The sequence below is a fragment of the Myotis yumanensis genome, unplaced genomic scaffold (genome assembly GCF_028538775.1).
Source record: "Myotis yumanensis isolate MYYU_CA2020_CCGP unplaced genomic scaffold, mMyoYum1.0.hap1 SCAF_3, whole genome shotgun sequence".
Classification (NCBI taxonomy): domain Eukaryota; kingdom Metazoa; phylum Chordata; class Mammalia; order Chiroptera; family Vespertilionidae; genus Myotis; species Myotis yumanensis.
The window spans coordinates 8501204-8522265 of NW_027223754.1; the positions used below are offsets into that span (position 1 = coordinate 8501204).

The 21062-nt window shown below is 44.5% G+C and overlaps 2 protein-coding genes across 9 annotated transcripts in view; one reads left to right on the top strand and one right to left on the bottom strand.

Moving 5' to 3' along the window:
• Nucleotides 1-21062, top strand: part of SNX25 (sorting nexin 25) — a 100554-nt gene that overhangs the window by 73295 nt on the left and 6197 nt on the right. For 4 of the 7 annotated variants that reach the window (XM_070408182.1, XM_070408178.1, XM_070408179.1 and 1 more), the window contains exons 9-16: nucleotides 751-1023; nucleotides 5149-5313; nucleotides 8177-8308; nucleotides 9889-10029; nucleotides 12728-12841; nucleotides 15173-15337; nucleotides 17043-17160; nucleotides 20739-20805. In XM_070408182.1, the coding sequence (XP_070264283.1) occupies nucleotides 751-1023; nucleotides 5149-5313; nucleotides 8177-8308; nucleotides 9889-10029; nucleotides 12728-12841; nucleotides 15173-15337; nucleotides 17043-17160; nucleotides 20739-20805 (1175 nt within the window). Of the gene's footprint in view, nucleotides 1-750; nucleotides 1024-5148; nucleotides 5314-8176; nucleotides 8309-9888; nucleotides 10030-12727; nucleotides 12842-12982; nucleotides 13140-15172; nucleotides 15338-17042; nucleotides 17161-20738; nucleotides 20806-21062 lie in introns of those variants that run through there. The other 3 variants (XM_070408181.1, XM_070408183.1, XM_070408184.1) reach the window with 3 other exon arrangements.
• LRP2BP (LRP2 binding protein) overlaps nucleotides 16555-21062 on the bottom strand; it is a 37470-nt gene continuing 32962 nt past the window's right edge. Inside the window, exon 11 of one of the 2 annotated variants that reach the window (XR_011470718.1) lies at nucleotides 16555-16626. The gene's annotated coding sequence lies outside the window, so the exon portion shown is untranslated. Of the gene's footprint in view, nucleotides 16627-18745; nucleotides 19116-21062 lie in introns of those variants that run through there. The other variant, XR_011470719.1, reaches the window with a different exon arrangement.

Sequence of the window (21062 nt, forward strand, 5' to 3'; positions counted from 1 at the left end):
TAAAAGTTGCTTTTGAATGTGTAGTCAAAGGGAAAAAAAGATTTATAAAAGTACCAAAATAGTGAATTTAGTTTCAGGTACTTCCTTTTTGACACATTATATAACGGCATGTGCATACCCACATTGCTGTTATAATAAATTTGGTCTTGTCACCTACAGCTCAACGTTATAACCTTGTTATTTTTAATATAATGTGCATATTTTATACTATTGATTGTTCTTTTATTTTATTTACAATTTAAAATATGATTGACTTAAGGAACACAAAAAAGTTTTGGTTACAGTGGAAAGCCCAACAATAAGCATTATGTTTTGTCCTTGGCAATTTCTCAATATATATTTAAGAATTAAATTCAAGAATATGAAATATATATGTATGGATATATCTATAAATATACTTAACAACATGTATAATATATATACATATATTTTGTGCGGCTTATTAAAAGAAGCACAAAGAGCACTGTGTACATTAAGTTACTCACTTTTACTTTATATGAGTGTTGCTGGAATTGAATGCCACCTGTTAACTGTTCAACATGAAGTGTTCATTTTAAGGACCCTGCTGTTGTGTTCAGTGTCTAACACTTACCCTTTGGCCCTGAATGTACACGAAGCCTTGGGCCCACCCTGGCTACCAGTGTGCGTTCTCAGTGTCGCCCTTGACCCTTTAAAGCACAGAGAGGCAGAAGAGAAGAATTCTCAGAGGTGATATTTCTTACCTTCCTCATTCTCTTCCTGTCTTTTCAGAATGAAATCCCACAGTTAGTTGGTGAAATTTACCAGAATTTCTTTGTGGAGAGCAAAGAAATATCGGTGGAAAAATCCCTTTACAAAGAGATCCAGCAGTGTCTTGTAGGAAATAAAGGTATTGAAGTGTTCTTCAAAATCCAGGGAGACGTTTATGAGGTCCTGAAGGACAGGTATTACCCTTCGTTTATTGTCAGTGACCTCTATGAGAAAATGACGATGCAAGAGGAAGAAACACATGCCTCACAGTTGACTTCTAACAAGGATGAAGTGGTGAGTCCCATTCAACTTCCTGCTTCCTCTCAGTGCGTAAACTTTGAATATGATTAGGTGAGCACATATTGTATAAGGCAAATTTGGGGTGCACCTCCATCTTTTAACATAGAGGAATTTCAGTAGAACTTGAAGTTGAATTACCATGTTGCTTGTGGCCTTACACATGTCTTTCTTTGTCCTTCTGACCAACTGGCTACCATTTTCCAACATTGTGTCAGAGACCTCCCTGCCTTACGCCTGCCTGAGACACACCCTGGTTTGACTCCTGGAAATCTGTGAGGTGGGCCGTTTGAGACAAAGGATGGGGAAAAAATAAGGAGAGGCAGAGAATGTGAGAGGAGTCATGGGAAATATTTTGGAGTTAAGAAAATCAGGTGAAATGAAGATGTTCTGGAAGGAACCTTGCTCTCCATACCTGAAGTCTGATTCCTGTTAGTGTACTAGGTCTGTCTGGACAGCCCCAGAGGCTATCCATTCACTACCAATGACTTTTACTATCAGTGAGTCTTAAGTTTTGTGAAGGTACAAAGAAAAAAAATGTGTTTTAGAGTCTTCTTACATAGAAAGATTATCATTTATCTTGGATTCTTTCTGCCCAGTTCACTGTATCTCAAGCCCTGAGGATCAAGTACTTGAGCTTGATAATATTAGAATCTGGCGTCTCTGAACTGTTGTTAAATTCATTCATTCAGGCTTTTTTAAAGAAATATGTTTTTATTGATTTCAGAGAGAAGAATGGAGAGGGAGAAAGAGGTAGAAACATCAATGAGAGAGAATCATTGATCGGCTGCCTCCTATATGCCCCCTACTACTGGGGATCGAGACCGCAACCCGGGCCTGTGCCCTGACCAAATGTCCACCTATGAACCATGACCTCCTGGGTCGCAGGTGGATGCTCAACCACTGAGCCATACCTGCTGGGCCAGGCTTTAAAAAAAAAAGTTTTGTTACTTGGTTGTTTACATTTTCGGTATACAAAACCACTAAGCTCTTTGGTCCAAAACTCATTACTCATTGCATTTTCTTTTTAAGACAGGCCAGTTTGGTTTTTCGGTTGGTTGGTTGTTAATCCTCACCTAAGAATATTTTTCAAGGGAGTGGGAGAGACAGAGAGAGAGAAACATTGATGTAAAAGAGACACGTAAATTGGTTGACTCCCTCACACACCCTGACCAGGACCAGGAATTGATCCTGCAACCAAGGTACTTGCCCTTGACCAGAATCAAATCTGTGACCCTTCAGTCCACGACCAACACTCTGTCCACTGAGCCAAACTGGCTAGGGCAGGCCAGTTTGTTTTACTATGTTATCGCTCTACCTAAAAGTTAAAATGATTAATATGCAAATGAGGTTATTCAAATGAATAAAAACATTAATGCCCAACAGATAAATTGAACAAGGACTTTAACTGACACTTGATAAGAAAAGTAATAGTAAACAAAACATACACAAATGTCCAACTTCACCTAGGACTCAAAGGGGGGTCTTAGGTATTACTGACGTTTTGATAGTTCCTACTCTTGGTTTCAATAATCAAATTTATCCACAAATTTATCCTAGAACATAGCTAGAAATGAGAAAAAAGTTTATGCACAATGGAGTCTAACAATACACCTGGGAGAGCAAAAGTGCAAAATCAACTCGTAGAGGAGCAGCGGTAGCATCTGCCTCAGTTAAATTTCAATTCATAAAGTACCATGCGACATAAATTATAATTTTGAAGACTGTAATATTCTCAAAATATGTTATGTGAAAAAGGCAGAATAACCACTCAAGTGTGTACAGGTGTAAAATCTACACTAATAAAAGAGAAAAATGGTAATTAGCGTACGACCGCTACCCTTCCCATTGGCTAATCAGCATATCCTTATGCAAATTAACTGTCAGCCAAGATGGCGGCCGGCAGCCAGGCAGCTGGAAGCGAACATGAGGCTTGCTTGCTCCAGTGACTGCAGACTCCAACGTTCCCCGCCTGCCTTGCCGGCCTCTGAGCTGGCAGTTTGAAACATTCTAACAAATATAGAAGGCCGGGATCTCAGAGCTGAAGTTATACATTGTTTCGATTACAGAACGGCAAACAAACCAGCAGCGGAAGCCTCAGAGCTAGAGCCAGAGCTAAAGCTGGCCCAGAATAAAATAAAAAAAAGAAAAAAAGGAATGGTTGGAAGCTTCAGTCAAAACCGCCAGCCTGAAAGCAGCCCTCAGCCCCTCACCCAGACTGGCCAGGCACCCCAGTGGGGACCCCCACCCTGATCCAGGACACCCTCCAGGGCAAACCAGCCGGCCCCCAGGCCTCTATCCTATATAGTAAAAGGGTAATATGCCTCCCAGCACCGGGATCAGCGGAGCCGAGAGGTCTCCTGGCACCGGATCAGCATGACAGGGTGCAGCGCCCAAACCCCCTGATCGCCCTGCGGCTCTGTGTGTGACAGGGTGTGGCGTCCCAACCCCCTGATCGGCCCTGCTCTGTGTGTGAAAGGGGGTGGCGCCCCAACCCCCCCCCCCCCTCCACGGGCCCTGCTCTGTCTGTGACGGGGTAGAGCCATAACCTCCCCATCGGCCCTGCCCTGAGTGTGACAGTGGTGGCACCCCAACCCCCTGATCCGCCCTGCTCTGTGTGTGACAGGGGGCGGTGCCCTAACTCCCCTATCGGCCCTACTCTGTGCGTGACGGGGGAGCTCCCCAACCCCCTGATGGGCCCTGCTCTGTGCATGAGAGGGGGGAGCTCCCCAACCCCCTGATGGGCCCTGCTCTGTGCCTGACGGGGGGGGAGGGGGTTGGGGGGGGGGAGGGCAGTGCCCCAACCCCCTGATGGGCCCTGCTCTGTGCGTGACAGGGCAGCGCCCCAACCCCCTGATGGGCCCTGCTCTGTGCATCACAGGGGGTGGTGCCGCAACCTCCCCATTGACCCTGCCTTGAGTGTGATAGGGGGCGGTGCCCCAACCCCCCAATCAGCCCTACCCTGAGCGTGACTGAGGGTGGCATCACAACCTCCCAATCCGCCCTGCTCTGTGCATGACAGGGGGCGGCACCCCAACTCCCCAATCAGCCCTGCTCTGAGCCCGACCAGGGGCTGCACCTAGGGATTGGGCCTGCCCTCTGCCACCCAGGAGCAGGCCTAAGCCAGCAGGTCGTTATCTCCCGAGGGGTCCCAGACTGCGAGAGGGCACAGGCCAGGCTGAGGGACCCCCCCTTCCCCCCCGAGTGCACAAATTTTTGTGCACTGGGCCTCTAGTTAAGTCATAATAGATATACTTATGGACAGGATTAGAAAGAAAGTACAGAAACGAAAACAGCTTGGTTTGCTGTGATTATAATACCTTATTTTTCTTTGAAAAAAATTAATACACTCTTTGTTACAATTCATAATAGTTAGAAGAAGAAACTCTGGAAGAAAGTTAAGGAGTAAACAAACCCGAAGATAGTTCTCAGCAGTTCTTTTCAGTGTCCTCATGTTGCTGCTCATGAATCTAATTAACAGGCCCTTTAGTAATCTAGCCAGATTTTTCCAAGTTATATAGTTCTTTGTGAACTTTAAGTCACTTTCAACTGCTAACCATTTTACTAGTAAGTAATCTACGTAATGATTTATAAAATACATCTTCAAGAGAAGGTCTGGACAGAGTCTATACAGAAAGTACTTTTGCTAGTAGGAATTTGGAAATTTTATTTGAAAAAGACTTGCATGAGTTTTTCCATAATATTCTTAGGACACCAAAAGGAATCCAAACCTGTGTCTTTGTCAAAGATGAGAGACAGGACACTGCAGTAGAGCTGGGAAGACCTTGTTCCATGCATATCCCCTTGGGTGAACCAATTGGGAAATAATGGTGTGGAATCATTTTCCTTTCCCTAGGATATTAAATGTTTCCTTGTTTTGTTTTTGTTTTTTTCTCATTGCGATTCTGAACACCAATTACTTTGGTTCCAAATACTTTAATTTTTCACTTTACTGAGAAAAAGCAGTCTGCTTCTAGACTTTCTACTACAGATTTTTTTTCCTTAGTGGAGCTGAGTACTTTGGGCAGTGCATTGTAATGATGTGGTGCCTATCTAATAGGTAATAATTACGGAATAGTCCATCTTTGTATGACACAGTGGTTATGTGACTTCCTCCTCCAGGGCCTGGGGGATGAGGCTGGTGAGGAAGCTGTGGATGAAGGCACCAGTCGGATTAATGAACAAGCCAGTTTTGCTGTAAACAAACTACGAGAACTAAACGAGAAACTTGAATATAAAAGGCAAGCTCTAAATTCTATTCAAAATGCACCAAAACCTGACAAGAAGGTAACTCTTTCGCTTTCAAGGTTGTCTTTGAAAGTTTCCATTTCTTAAATTTGATAAATAGTAGTTTTCAGTTTATGCTGAGAGGTGCCACGTTTTCTTTAAAAAGAATTTTATTTTAAGTTCTATTGTTGTTATTATTGTTTTGTTTCTAGTAAGAATTAGGAAAGTACTTGTTTTTACTCTTGTGTGATTTGGGTTTCTTTCCCCACCATCATCTGTGAGTAAGCGTTCCCTGGACTGGCTTGCCTGCAGTACCTTTGGGGGAGGGGCAAAGCTTTCCCTTGAACCAAGGTTGTTTCTGCAAGTGAGTTAACTGCTCAAGGACAATCTTTACCTTTTTTAAATTTTCTTATAAATGCTGCAAGTAAAATATAGAGAACCTCACCAAATTATGCAAGAAAAAAGTTATCTTGTTAAAAGGCAACAGAATTAGTAAGTTTAAAAATGTAAACAGCATCTCACCCATTGGCATTTGTCACACCAGGAGGCGGTGTGGCCTTTGCCTGGGGTTCTTGCCTCTTTGGAGGCCAGCAACACCCTTTGGTCGGCTAAACTGATCTCTGGCACTTTCTGCACCTGTGCTCGGAGACATAAGTGATGAGTAAATGAATGATGCTGTGAAGGTCACTGCGAAGAATCAATGAAATATAGAATCTACCACCTGCTCTTAGGGAGCAAACATGCCGGTTGTGGACCCAAAACATAGTCCGATGACAATGAGGCAGATAGTCCCAGCCCTTACGGGTGGCAAATTCGGGCGATGGCCCGGCGGGAGGCTTCCTGCGGGGTTTCTGAGGAAGGAAGGGGTCCTCGTAGACTGCATGCTGAGGAGGGTTTGGGGGCAAAGCCGCTGGCCTCAAACTGCAGTTCGATCACCCTATACGTTTTCTCATAAAAGAGATCCAAGGAGATGGTAAACATAACAATTTTTTTAAAAATTGTTTATTTTTTTTAAATTGTAGTAAAATAAGCATGACTTTAAATTTTACCATCTTAACCATTTTAAAATGTACAGGTTAATGTGAATACACTCACGTGCTGTGAAACTGTCACCACGAGCCATCTTCAGAGTACCCACTGAACACTAACTCCCCATCGCTCCTTCCCCGCCTTTGGCCACCACCATTGTGCTCTCTGTCTGTTATGAATGTAACGAGTCCAAGTACCTCACGTCCGTGGAATCATACAGTATTCTTCCTTTTGCGACTGGCTTGTTTCATTTAGCATAATGTCTTCAAGGTTCATTCATATATTACTATGTGTCAAAATTTCCTTCCTTTTTAAAGCTAAATAATATTTCATTGTATGTGTATACAGTGTTTTGTTTATCTATCCGTCTTTGTTTGCTTCCACTTTGGGCAATTGTGACTAATGCTGCCATAATCATGGGTGTACAAATATCTCTTTGAGATCCTTTTATTCCAGTTCTTTTGGGTGTTTACCCAGAGCTGTAATTGCTGGGATATATGTTAATTTTGCTTTTTAATTTTTTGAGGAATCTCCTTACTGTTCCACAGTGGCTGTACCATTTTATCTTATCATCATACATAGGATTCTGATTTCTCTGTATCCTGACCAATACTTGTTATTTTATGTTGTGTGTGTGTGTGTGTGTGTGTGTGTGTACATGTTTTTAATAATAACAATCCCTAATGGGTGTGAGATGGTATCTCACTGGTTTTGTTTTACATTTCCCTAATGATTAGTGATGTTGAGTATCTTTTCAGGTACTTTTTGGCCATTCATAAATCTTCTTTGGAGAAATGTTTATTCAAGTCCTTTGCCCATTTTTGAATCAGCTTGTTTATTTGTTGTTGAGTTTTAGGAGTTCTCTATATGTTCTGGATATTAATCCCCTGTCAGATATGCGATTTGCAAATATATTCTTCCATTCTGTTGACTGTCTTTTTACTGTGTTAATAGTGTTCTTTGCCCAAAAGTGTACAATTTTTATGAAGTTTAATTTTTCTATATTTTCTTTTGTTGCCTGTGCCTTTGGTGTCATAGCCAAGAAATTATTGCCAAATAAATGTTATGAAGCTTTCCCCCATGTTTTCTTCTAAGAATTTTATAGTTTTAGCTTTATGTTTAGATCTTTGATCCATGCTGAGTTAATTGTAGTATGTGGTGTTAGGTAAGGGTCTAACTTCATTGTTTTACGTGTGATATCCCATTTTTTTCAGCACCATTGGTTGGAAAGGTTGTCTTTTTCCCATTGAATGGTCTTGGCACCCTTGTCAAATATGTGACCATATAAGTGAAGGTTTACTTCTGTGCTTTCTTTTCCATTCTATTGGTCTATATGTCTGTCTTTATTTCAGTACCAAATTGTTTTGATTAGGGTACTTTTGTCATAGGTGTTGAAATTAAGAAGTAGGAGTTTTCCATTTTTGTTCTTCCCAGGTTGTCTGTTCTATTCAGTCTTCCTTGAGATTCTACATAAATTATAGGATGGATTTTTCTGTTTGTGCAAAAAACAAACAAACATTGAGATTTAGACAGGGATTGCATTGCATCCGTAGATCACTTTGGGTAATATTGCATCTTAGCAATCTTTAGTCTTCCAATCCATGAACATGGGCTATCTTTCCATTTGTTTATATTTAATTTCTTTCATCAATGTTCTTTAGTTTTTATTGTAAAAGTATTTCACCTTCTTGCTTAAGTTCATCCTATATATTTTATTATTTTTATGCTATTGTAATGGAATTGTTTTCTTTATTTCCTTTTTGGATTATCTGTTATTAGTGTATAGAAATGCAACTGGTTTTTGTGTGTGTTGATTTTGTACCCTGCTACTTTTTACAAATTATATAGCATTTTAAATAGCTTTATAACTCCCAGGATGTATTCCCTGTGGCAGATTGTTTCCAAGTTGAAGGAGGAAATAATTCTAACAGAGAAAGAACGCACGGACCTTCAGCTGCACCTGGCAAGGACAGATTGGTGGTGTGAGAACCTCGGAATGTGGAAAGCTTCCATCACCAGTGGAGAGGTAGGCTTCATTGCTTGTACTTCCCATTTATTTTAGAAGTTTGACTTCATAAGAAAAGATTTTACTCTGGAGAATTAAGGTTGAGGGTGGAAATCTTATATTTATTCTCCTAGACTGCATTTGTCCTGCCTTCCTTCCCCCATATTTCACTCTGGTTCTCCCATGACTGGGAGCTACACTCGGCTGCCTGGTAGAGATCTGCTCTTATTCCACTGTAGACAGAAAGTTGTCCTTGTTCACTGGTCCTGTAAGAGACTTCAGATTGGAGCAGTTAATGTCTTTAAGTTACCATCTTATTTTTCCATTGAAGGTTGAAATAGAATGGCAAGCACTATTTGAAATTTGGAGGTAAAAAGTTTTAAATTTAAGTGTTTCTGATCGTTCTATCCTTCTGATTTCAGTTGTTCCAATGTCAGTAGCTGTAAGATCTTTAATAAAATATTTTGTCCTTTGAATTAGAAAATATTTTGCTATTCTCTGATGAGATGGAATAACCTTTTTTAGAATATACTGTATCCCTTTTATTTTGTCTAAATAAATAATTTCATTTAAAAGAAAGACGCTTATAGGCATTTACACTGTTAATGCCTTTCTATCTGCCGGGACCTAAAGGTCAGGTCCACAAGTAACAAGATCCCGAGTGAGAGAGTGTTCATGCTTTGCCCATCATTGTCTCCAGTGGCTTGTTAAATACTCAACTCCTTAGATTTGCAAGCACCTAGCTGCCCAGCTTGTCTTTGTTCATCCCTGCCTTTCCCATCATCCCCCAGTGGCTGCATACGCACTGGGGGAGGGCTTAAGAGTCACAATCTTAATTGTTCTCTAGATTAGAAAACGAAACAAAGCATGTTCTCCAAGAGCCAGAGCCACGCTGAAAGCACACACCTTACCTGAGAGCTTAACCAAGTGCCCTTAGTATATCTTTGGTACTTATTGGCACTCTTACTAAGGTAAACTGCAGGGTAATATGCTTTTTGGGGGGCAATAGATGAGGGAAGATTGCACCTAACCTTGAAATACTATATAGAAATATCAGCCTTGATGCATGGCCAATAGATTGCACAGGACAATGCTGGTTTGATTCCTGGTCAGGGCACATACCTGAGTTGTGGGATTGATCCCCAGTTGAGGCACGAATAGAAGGCAACCGATCGATGTTTCTCTCTCATGTTGATATCTCTCTTGCTGTCTTTCTTTCCCTTCCTCTCTCTAAGTATATCCTTGGGTGAGGATTAAGAAGAAACCCTTAATAATTGTAGATGGAGTTATCTTTAGGGTGTCAAAAAATGGTAGAGGAGGCCTGTGGAGGGAAAGAACACAAATTCTGTCACCTCCTCAGTGTCTGCTTTGAAAGGGCTCATGCGATTAGGTTAGGCCCTCCCAGGTCATTTCCCTGTATTACAGTCAGCTGTGCCATAAACCATCCTAATTGTCGGGAGAGAATCCATCAGAGTCACAGTCTCAGGGGTTAGGCAGGGCACATTCACAGAGGGCGGGGAGTCTTGGGGACGTGTAAAATCTTGCTGCCACTGGCTCCCCATGCTTGTTGTTACTGTGTTTGTTTTGTTTTGTTTTCCAAGGTCACAGAAGAAAATGGTGAGCAGATGCCCTGTTACTTTGTCACAGTAAGCTTACAGGACGTTGGAGGAGTTGAAACCAAGAGCTGGACGGTCCCCAGAAGGCTCAGTGAGTTCCAGAATTTACACCGGAAACTTAGTGAGGTACGAATACTCACAGAAATCAGAATTACTGAGCAGGAGGAGGTGTGAGAGCTCATTTCAGTGTTTCCCCATAAGGAAACCGGTTAATCTTTCTCTTTTGCTGTTGACACTGGCAAAGTGGTATTTTTAGCCTGACATTTAGAAATTTACTCATAGATCAAACCATCTAGACTCATCTAAATCCTTCAGGACAGATAATGGTCTGATCTCCATTGTGAATGGAGCCCCTGAGAACCCCAGAGCTGGAAGACTGCCAGGGTCCCAGAGCGGTTTCGCAGCTGCCAGTTGTGACCATTAGTGGGTAGTGAAACCAGCTATGGGTGCAGCAGTCGAACAAGACTGGGACCTATGGGATTTCATCACAAAACATTGGGGCGCCAGTTAAGTGTCAGGACTGAGCACAGACGGGAGCTCGGATCCCAGCGTGAGTCCTTACTACTCTGACCTGGGCCTGTCAGTGTCTCTGCCTCTTCTTCTCACCAGGAAGTACAAACAGCATAGCCCCTCCCTCCCCTCTTGCAGAGCTGCTGTGGGAATGAAGGGCGTACATGAATACACAGTGTTTAGGAGAGTGTGTGGCACAGAATAAATGTTATTGTGTTGTGGTGGTGGTAGTAGTGAGCATTGTCTCATGGGAGTTCTGTTTCGTTGTACACATGTATCCATTATTCATATAGACGTGTACATCTGCGTGTGCCTTGTGGGTTGCAACTTAGCATGTATTTCCTACTGTGGGTTTTGCTTAAAAATGTTTGAAGACCACTCATCTAGGTCAGTTCTTTCATTTGATACATGGGGAAACTGATCCCAGAGAGTTTGACTTGGTATGGGATGTGTGCATGTGCCAAAGCAGGGTTAGAATGAGGTCGTCTTCCTTTCCGTTCCTTATTCCCCCACTGGCCCCAGAAATGTCTCCTGTAAGTCTCCTCCGGCTGGAGGTGATTGCCCTCCACCCAGCACTTAAAAGTTCTCCACTCGCTTCTGCTTTCATGTCCCTTTTAATCTCTTGCTCAGAATGAACACATCCTGGTTAAACCTGTGGCTACATCTCAGACCCTCTTTTGTAAATGAAATGTCTGCTCTTTAACCTTTTCTCCTAGGATGATTTTTAAAAATCCTTTTAATCACTAACTTCTGGATGCTATCACTTCTTCAACTGCTTTTAAAGGATAGTGGCCAAAACTGAGTGTCATACGGCAGAGTTTCCCAAAAGTGGATTATGGCCACTTTAGCAGCATGGAAAGCAAAATATTCACCTTATCATAACAAGTTTCCCCCAAAATGTTGACTACAATTGACACTACAGAAACATGCATCCTTTGCCCTGTGACAAACCATTGTGAACCCCAAGTTTCATATCAGTCTAGTTGCTAATAAAAACAGAAGGAAGGAGAGAAAGGAATTTACAGGAGATTTTGTATTAAAATGTACGTGGAAAATAAAATGTTCTTTGAAAATCCGAAACAATGGCACTGAATCGCGAGAGGAAACTGAAAGTCCACATCCAGTTCTCGTCTCGTCGTCACCTTTCCTCCTTGTGGCCTGCTCACTGGGTCCTCTCCTACCCTGGTGTTTGCTGGCGAGTGAGTGTTCACTTTTTGAAAGTACCCTCCCCGTTGACAGCTGTGACAGGAAGCACCTTCTTTAGGCCCCGATGACTTTAACATTCCCTTCCAACTGTCACTGCCTGTTTCATTTCTCTAAAACCTTTCCTCAAATTTGGGCACCGGGTGGCACTTCCTTCCTGGGCGCCTGCCGCTGTCCTCAGTGCTGCGGGGGGCTGTGTGGGAAAGGCCACCAGAAACGCCTGGCACAGGTGACTTGTGACGTGGCCTTTCTTGCTACGGCCAGGCCATGGGGGCCGCTGTGACCTTGATGACACAGGAGAGGAGCTGTGGCAGGCAAGCTCTGTGCTCACTGTCTTCTCGGTTCCTCTTGATTCCTGACGCCTGTGCCGGCCCCGTGCCTCAGTGCAGGCCAGTGTTTGGAAATGGGGGTCGTCTGGGGCACGGGGAACCCACTGCCTCTTATCTGAGGGGCGGACTGGCAGAGTCCTGCGGGGATTGCCATGAAGAGCACAGAGTTTATAGTCTGATGGATCGGGGTTTAAATCCTGATCCTCAGTTTTCTCATGTATTAAAGAGGAACGATCGAATTCCCGACTCAGAGCTGTGAGGCTTCTAGCACGGCGTCCGGCACAACCTAGGACCTAGTCCACAAAGGGAAGTCTGTGGTCCGTACTTATTAACATACATTATCATTATTAATAGCCCTGCTTCCTGCAGTTTGCCACTAAAGACAGTAATAGAGCTTCGGCCCAAGGTCCTCCCCCTTTCCATTTGTGTTCTTTTGTCAGTTTTGATCGCTTTAGACAGCGATTTTGTAAACCCGGAGGTTCTCCTGTGAGCCAGGTGTGCGTGCCTCGCAGGCTGTGGTCCTGTGCGTGTGTGCAAACCGGCTCTGTCCCCGTGGCTTCAGGACTCGGGGGTCAGGGGTGAGCTTTAGCTTTTTCATCATATATCCCATTCCTCCAAATTCCGTGAGTCTGGTTAGAACAGGTAGGCTTTCAAGTCTCAAATCTCAGAGGAACGAGTATGGGAGGAAGATACTTGGTTTGTTCTGTTTGTAATTCTGAATCTCTTTCCAAGATTAAAATGTAAGTCCGAGATACTAACATTTAACCCCCCTCCCTCCACAGTGCTTCCCTTCTTTAAAAAAAGTCCAGCTGCCTTCTCTCAGTAAGCTGCCTTTCAAGTCTATCGATCAAAAGTTTATGGAAAAGTCCAAGAAGCAGTTAAACAAGTTTCTACAGGTAAGACCGGAAACGTTCTAGCTATGCGAGGAAAACCAGACACTTTGGGTTATACTGTCTTCAATATAAGAGCTTGCTCGTTTGCTCTGTTCTCATAGGCTGTGCCGATCCTCAAATGTCTTTTTTTTTTTTGGTAACTAGTGTACTGTACATGCAGAAAATGCAGGAATCTTGTGTACAGTTTTCCCCATCGTCACAAACTGAACACACCCTCAGCTCCAGAAGCAGAATATGCCGGTCCCTCCAGCTTCCTTCTCACCACGGCTCCTGAGCCAAAGGCGACCAGGACGCAGACTCCTAGCCTTACAGATAGTGACGCTGGCTTTGAATTGTGAATAAATGAATCACAGAGGCTGGGCTCCTTGGGTCTGACTTTGTTCACTCAACATTATGTTGATGAGATTCACTCTTAGTGCTGTTTTAGTCTAGATCATTAGTTTTGTGGTTGTATGGTTTATTTTTCTGGTGTTTTTTAATTACCGTGTACTCTAAGTATTATTTTGTATTAGTTCAGGTGTACAGCACAGTGGTTAGACAGTTAAATACTTTACAAAGTGCTCCCCTGGATATTTCCAGTTCCCACCTGGCACCATACAGTCATTACAATATTATTGCCTGTGTTCCCTATGCTGTACTTTACATCCCTGTGACCAGTTTGTAACTCCCAGTCTGTACCTCTCAGTCCCTTCACCTCTTTCACCGGGCCCCCCACTCCCACCCCTCTGTGCCTACAGGTTTTTCCTTGTGTGAACACACTACAGCCTATTCCTTCTGTGGCTGATGATCATTTGCAGAGTTTCCGGTTGGAGGCCATGTGAGAGCTCTTGTTCTAGGAAGGACCTTTGGGTTTACAGATTTCAGCCTTTGTCTGATCAGATCCACTGTGAACATCATGGACCAACTCCTGGGACTAGAACTTACCCTCTTCCACCTCCCAGTTCCCGTCGTCAGAAGCACAGCGTGCTCTCTGTATTCCACTCTCTCAGGGGGTACATCATCCATGAGTAGCATTTCCCACTGCTTATTTGTTCCTGAACTCTGTATACTTTCATACTAGGCATTTAAACCTTCTTATGGTCACACTGTTGATTTTACTGTCTTAACCAGCAGTAGCACTTGCTTGTACATAAACTTGATTTATGTTCTCCTTTCCTTTCTGCTAAAGCCAAATAGGAGGTACATAAAGAAGTTTAGGAAATTTCCAGTTTAAGGGCCAACAAAAATCTATATATAAAAAAGGCTAATATGCTAAGTGTCCCTCTGCCCATCCGACCGGTCTCTATGACACGCACTGACCACCAGGGGGACAGATGCTCAACGCAGGAGCTGCCCAGCTGCAGTGACTTGGCAGCAGTGGTTCTCGAGTGATGCACCCCGAAACCAGAGAGGAGGGAGCCCAATTCCTCGTGAGGCCGTGCGATTCCACCATCAGCCGTGGGTTATGTTGTTGCTGGGGCACTGTCGGCCCTGAATCTGGTTTAGTGCACACTTGTGTTTGTGTTCCACACCCTGTATGACAGCAACTTTGCAGAGTGCCCTCTCGCACTCCGGGACCCCTCGGGGGATGTCAGAGAGCCAGTTTCAGCCAGATCCCTGCAGGCCATGCCAAGGGACCCCACCTGCCGGAGGGACCCCACTTTTTCTGTGCTCACTCTGTAGGCGCCCTTCTAGCCACAGTGCCACCCCAGGTGTGCCGGCTGGGGAGGGACCGTGGGAGGTTGGCTCCAGGGCGTATGTGCCTGTCTGGCCCAGTCCCGCCCCTCCGACCACCTTCTATTAATTTCCTTTCAATGCGCACGAACCTGCGCACCAGGTCACTAGTGGTTATATAATTAGGTAAACAAGCCCTTCTTGGCAGAGGGAGCAGAGGGAGACGAGACTGCTATCTGGCGGGCACTGCCGCCGTGTGACAGCTCGGGCTCCTTTTTCCAGCTGGTGTGCAGAGTCTGAACACAGCCATGAAAGGGTGGTCGAGTGGAATCCTTTGTATTGTGCAAATATGTAAGTGGTTCAAACACAAACGAGTGGGCCTTTCAAAGGCTAGCTGTGTGCGAAGTGAGGAGTTGGGTGGCAGTGAGCAGTGCAGACCAGGTGAGCTCTGCTGTCTGCACAGGGTTTCCCACAGCAGAATGACTGGCACCCAGCCCACCTGGAGAGCACGGTCTGCCATCACGACCACTGAGAGCTGACCTAAGACATGGTATTCCAGGAGAAAGGGAAGTGGCTTGGGTTCAGAATTCTGATGACGTGAATTGCCTTCGTTGCCCGGGCCATGGCCTCCGCAGCGCAGACGTGCTCCCACAGAGCAGTAATCAGTCCTTTCCTCCCCAGAATCTGCTTTCAGATGAAAGGCTGTACCAGAGCGAAGCCCTTTATGCCTTCTTGAGCCCTTCTCCCGACTACCTCAAGGCTGTTGATGTGCAGGGGAAAAAGTCCACCTTTTCATTATCCTCCTTTTTGGAAAGACTTCCCCGAGACTTCTTCTCCCATCAGGAGGTGAGTGGTGCCATTTGTTAGCGTGTTTAAGCACATGTCTTATTGAAGGCAGTTTGAAGTAGCAGATAGTGGTGGAAAGCATGCTACTAACGGGGAAAGGCAGAGGCATCCACTTCCAGTTATTACCACTGTCACATTTTGGACACCTGCTTGTGCTCCCCAACAAGCCACAGGGAAGCCTAGAGATACAGAAATGAAAGGATTAGTAACATGTAGGTCAGTGATGGCGAACTTATGACACGCGTGTCAGAGGTGACACGCGAATTCATTTTTTTGGTTGATTTTTCTTTGTTAAATGGCATTTAAATACATAAAATAAATATCAAAAATACAAGTCTTTGTTTTACTATGGTTGCAAAGATCAAAAAATTTCTATATGTGACACGGCACCAGAGTTAAGTTAGGGTTTTTCAAAATGCTGACACGCCGAGCTCAAAAGGTTCGCCATCACTGATGTAGGTACGTGGAAGATCCTCAGATCCCATTGGCATCCAAATGCCGGGGAAAGGCATCTTGGGAATGAGGAATTTGGCCAGCCCAACTCCTTATGCAAAACCGAAGCCTGAGTAAACTTGGGCTCTACCACCTCCCGCTGGTTGGATGTCACATACGCCTGGACCGCGGGCAGAGAACGTTCGCTTGTAGTTCGAGTGTCTGGACCTCCAGCCCTACCGAGGGAGTCCAGGCTGAGGAGTTTAGACTTGATTTCCAGGGAATGGAAAGCCCTGGACTACTTTGAAGCAGTGGTTTGTATGGGTGGATAAAGGGAGACTGCAGACATTTGCCATCTTCTGTTCTGGGCCTCAGCTTCCCTCACATTTAGGCCACGGAAGCCCTGGGTTGGCTCTCCAACAAACTGCACGAGACGGTCTCTGAAACGGCATCTCCTTAGTTCATTGCCAAGTGCCCCTTAATGAGCTTGAACAGAAGGAACTGGCGATGAAAAGGAGCGTCCTGCTGCCGCATTCTGAGCTGGAGGAGAAATCTGTGCAGCACAGAGTATGTCCACACCAGTGTGCTGGTCTCTGAGTAAACCCGCCTCCCGTCTCAGGGCCCCTCACCTCTTCCCGTCACAGCCCTGTGCGTCATGTCTGGCTATACCTGGCTGGCTTACCTCTAATTTATTCCCAACCCCTTCACAGCGCCTCACCTACTTATAGCAACAGCTACGTGACTATTTGTCAGTCTCCCAGAGCTGCGGGCCACCAAAGTCTGGATCCACATAGCGCTCGTTGGCACTAGCCCGGTGCCTGCAACTTGCTGACATGCAGATCAGGAAATGAGACTAGCTGAAGGACAGAATAAAAGCTTGAATCAGAGTTTTAAAAATAACTAGATTACTTTAAAATATGCAGTTTTAAGAACAGCAAATTTAGAACCATTTAAGTTAAAAAGCCTTACTTTTAAACCTCACAATGCTTAGAAAACTATTTTGCTGTCTACTGATTCACTCCTTATCAGTCCGGTGACAGGTTTTTCACAGTTATTTTAAACCTTTAAAGCTTTCAGATCAGGCTCTCCCTTGGGGTTAGATACATTTTTCCCCTCTTTATTGAAAATGCATAGATGTCTGCATGCAGGACGGTTGAGGATTGTGTGAGGTGGGGATGTTAACACACAGTTTGGAATTACACTTGAAAAGGACAACAACTCTACCACTTTCTTGGATAGTGACCTGCTTCCTATGACTTTTCTGCACCCCCAGGAGGAGACAGAGGAGGACAGTGACCTGTCAGATTATGGTGACGACGTGGATGGGAGGAAAGACTCTTTGGCCGAACCATGTTTCATGTTGATTGGGGAGATTTTTGAACTTCGAGGAAGTAAGCCTTTTTGTTATTATTTAGTGTTACTGTCTAGTTAAGTGGTTATACATGTACACATTTAATATTCCTTTATTCCTGAATCAAACTTGTATTTATATTCATTCATTCATTCATTCAGCAAATACTCCTAAGGGCCAACCAGGTACTATGGCTGGACCTGAGGATGCAACTGTAAGACAGATGGCTAGTGTACTCTGGGCACGCAGGGCCCTGGCTTACCCTGCACCCTGTCCCTCTGTGTATAGAAAGAGAATGCCTTAAATTTCTTTTCATGTGACTTAGCATAGTCTCACTGCTTTATCATCAGAAGGTAAGCAGAAATAGTTTTTCATAGCAGAGGAACAGCCCTGTTGTTAAAGATGAGGTTTGGGTGTTGCTGAGATAGTGTTATGGCCAGGGACACAGGACAGCCTCCATCCTGCTTCAACTTCAACCACCTTTCTTTCATGGAGGCGTGGCTGTCAGTGGAGGGCTGGGGGGATTTTGTCCCCAGGAGACACTTGGCAGTGTCTGGAAACCTTTTTGGTTGTCACAACTTGGGGGTGGTGCCACAGGCAGCCAGGGGTGCTGCTAAACTTCCTGCGATGCCCAGTGAGCCCCTCCCAACAGACTTATCCTGCCCCAAATGACAGGCATGCTCAGACTGAGAATGCCTACCTTGGTAGTTCTTAGGGGACATGTACTTAGAAGAAACAATAGCAAAATAGGATCAAAATACTATTTTGTTAAGGCCCACCCAAGGGCCTCTCTCCTAAAGCAGTAGTTGGGTGAAAAGTCAAACTGTACTACTTGGTTTAGTCTTGAGTCCTAAACAGGACTCTCTGGCTCCCCCTAGCCCCCCACCACCCACACACACACACACACACACACACACACACACACACACACCTCCCACTGCCCCCAACACTCTATCATGAGACGAGTGCACTCAGTTATACTGGGGGCCTCAGTACTAGCTGGCGATGTGATGGTGCCTAAAGGCCCACCCAGAAGAGGAAGCACGCGAGAGAACAAGGCATAGTAATGCCACCAGCAGTCAAGTGGTGCCCTTGACTGTCCTGGGCTCTCTCCACCCAGATTAGCATCTTTTCCCTTGGGGCAAAGGCGGTGGGCTGGGAGTGGGTCTTATATAGGAAGTGTGTCCCTTCTGAATTATATATCCCCTTAATGTCACCTAAAGAATTATTAGCAGATGAAAAAACTGCAAGTGGTCTTATAAACTTAGGTGTGTCTGGGTGACTTTTATTCCTCAGTGACTACTACAATGTCTCAGCCATAGTAGGTGGTCAGTGAAATGCCTGAATGGATGCACTGATGGATGAATAGGCGAGCACATTTTAAGTGCTGAAATTAATCATTTTGGTCATTAAACTTATTCTTCCCCTAAGCCCAAACTTAAACAATCAGCAAATACTTGGGAGCATATTTTAGATACAGCTCTATAGGGAACACAAAACTGTATCAGATGTAGATTCTTCCTTCAGTGCATTTACAAGATAAGGGTTCCAGAAATGTAACTCACATTAAGCAACAGACATAATTAAATTCAAAACTGCAGACAGAGGTTTATATATAAGGATGTTCATTTTTAGCAAAATTTCAATATTGAAAAGTTGGAACTAAGCTAAATATCAGAAGTGGAGGGTAAATTTGGGTGATGGAATATCACCCAAATATTAAAGATCCTTTCAGATGAAAAAGCTACAGCTGTTGTATACTTCAGACACTTAAGATAGTTACTGCCATTTCCCTGGTTCAGGGTAGTCAGAAATACTAGCCCTCCACCCAAAGTCTCCCTCTTCCTCATGGAGCCGGCTCATGAAGGGGTGAGGCCTGTTCCCGGCATCTTCGCCTTCCCATGCAGAGGTCCAGCTGTGGTGGATCTGCCAGAGCCAGTCAGGGCAGGAGCCGGTCCTCCATCATGTGCCTGCTCAGATGCATATTTGGTTTTGCTGGCGACATTTCCGAGGGGGGGAAATAGAACATTTACAATGAGATGTGATATTTTTGCCGTCAGCAAAATCCTAGTGTTGCTGCAGCTGCCTCTGTGGCTTTGAGCAAAGGAGCTCTAGGAAGGAGTCATTGGGCTGTTTTGTACATAGGTGGGGGTGGGGAAGACAGGAAAAAGTGGTAGAGTAAGCAGGTATCAGTGATGGGAGGGAATCTGGAGCAAGGCCATTTTTGGTTCCTGCTCTGGTTGAGTATGCAAAAAGGAACCAGTAATAATACAGCCTTTTACACACATATAAGCAGTCAGTCGGCTGACAGGCCTTTTTTCTTGAGATGCACATGTCCTCAGACCCCTGGTAGGAGCCACCTCTCTCCTGCCCTAGAAAGGCCGGGTGAGTTACCATCCCTGACAGCCAGGCTCCCCAGCCTAAATGGCAGCCTCAGACAACGAGGTCTACCAGCTGGCAGCGTGCCCTGTGTGCCATCGGAAATTTAAGGTGCTTTTAAAGGCATGGTCTCGACTCCAGGACTTGAATCTTACTTGAAGGATTAGCAACACTACTTTAACTGGTCATTTAGCCATTTAAAATGTTAGAAATGACCTTAGACTGTTCTGAAGTCTAGTACCAGGTCTGTGTGAATTGCTGACGTGTGTTTGTGGCTTCCCTGCACAGACGGTTTGTGCATTTACTCCTTTAGGTTTTCTAACCGGCACAGGAGCCCTGAACTCTTGGCTCCATTATAGTCAAGTCTGAGTGTCTCCTTTGCTCGGGTGTCTGTAGCTAAATGTTTCAGTGAATGGAGGTGAATATATAAATGGCAAATTGGTTTAGACTCCAACTCGCAGACCTAAAATGTCCTCACAGCATTACTTTGTCTTCTTTTTGTTTATATTTAATTCTGTACCTATAGAAATCATAAAAGTTTAGATTTGTAGAACCCTTCACAACACTCTTTCACACAAAATACTGATAAGACCCTCAGTGCAAAAAAACGCCCATGTTACTACTGTCCTTTCCCAGATGAGGAACTGAGGCTCAGAGGAGGCGGCTTTGCCCAGCTGCTCCAGGCAGCAGGAGAGGACCGAATTCACGGCTCAGGATCCTGCTCTTCCCCCAAAGGCATAAAATATACAAAAGTGCATGGTGCTCTACAAACTACTGCTCAAATGGGAGCAGTTAGACCCATCCGTTCATGAATATTTCACAATATTTGTGGACATCTGACTACACATGTTTCTCATTCAGAGAAGTGTTAGAAAATTGGGCAACAAGCCAGACAGAAATCTGTCTGCCGGTGGAAAACAGACCGTTGTCAGGAGCCCAGGGACATAAGAAGTAAAGTGTTATTTCCACTTGTTAGCTCAGCTGTTGTTTGGGCATTGAAAAGCTGTAAAAACTCCTAGGTTTTATCTTATCGGTTGCTAAGCAGAAAATGCAAGCTTCGTAAGAATTTTCCTGGGCAGAAGTTTGCTAACCTAGACCCGCATCCTGCAGATACCATGGCCCTGGCTTGGCGTCAGGCCTGCGCTTGAGCTCTGTGATAAAGTGTGTGCTTGTGCAGCTATGAAAATGTCATCATTGTGCTCTCCTGTGATAATACTTTTCCTCTGACTTACATTTTAGTGTTTAAATGGGTGAGAAGAACATTAATTGCTCTCGTTCAGGTCACTTTTGGAAGAACCATCAACAAGTGAGTTGCACAAAATTAATATTTGAATTCATGCCTACTCTTTGCCTTAATCGTCAAATTAGCTGTGGCATAGCAGCCAGTCATCTTTCTCACTGAAGGTATCTTATTTTCTCTTCTTGTTTCTGATACGATTCTGAGCTTGGCTAGGAAGGCAGATTGCTGAAGACGCTCTCCCACAGAGTGCCCGTGAGCTCGCTGACGAATGCTTGGGCTAGCTCCACATTCTGGCCCACGAGGTCAGGAGAGTCTGTAAAGTT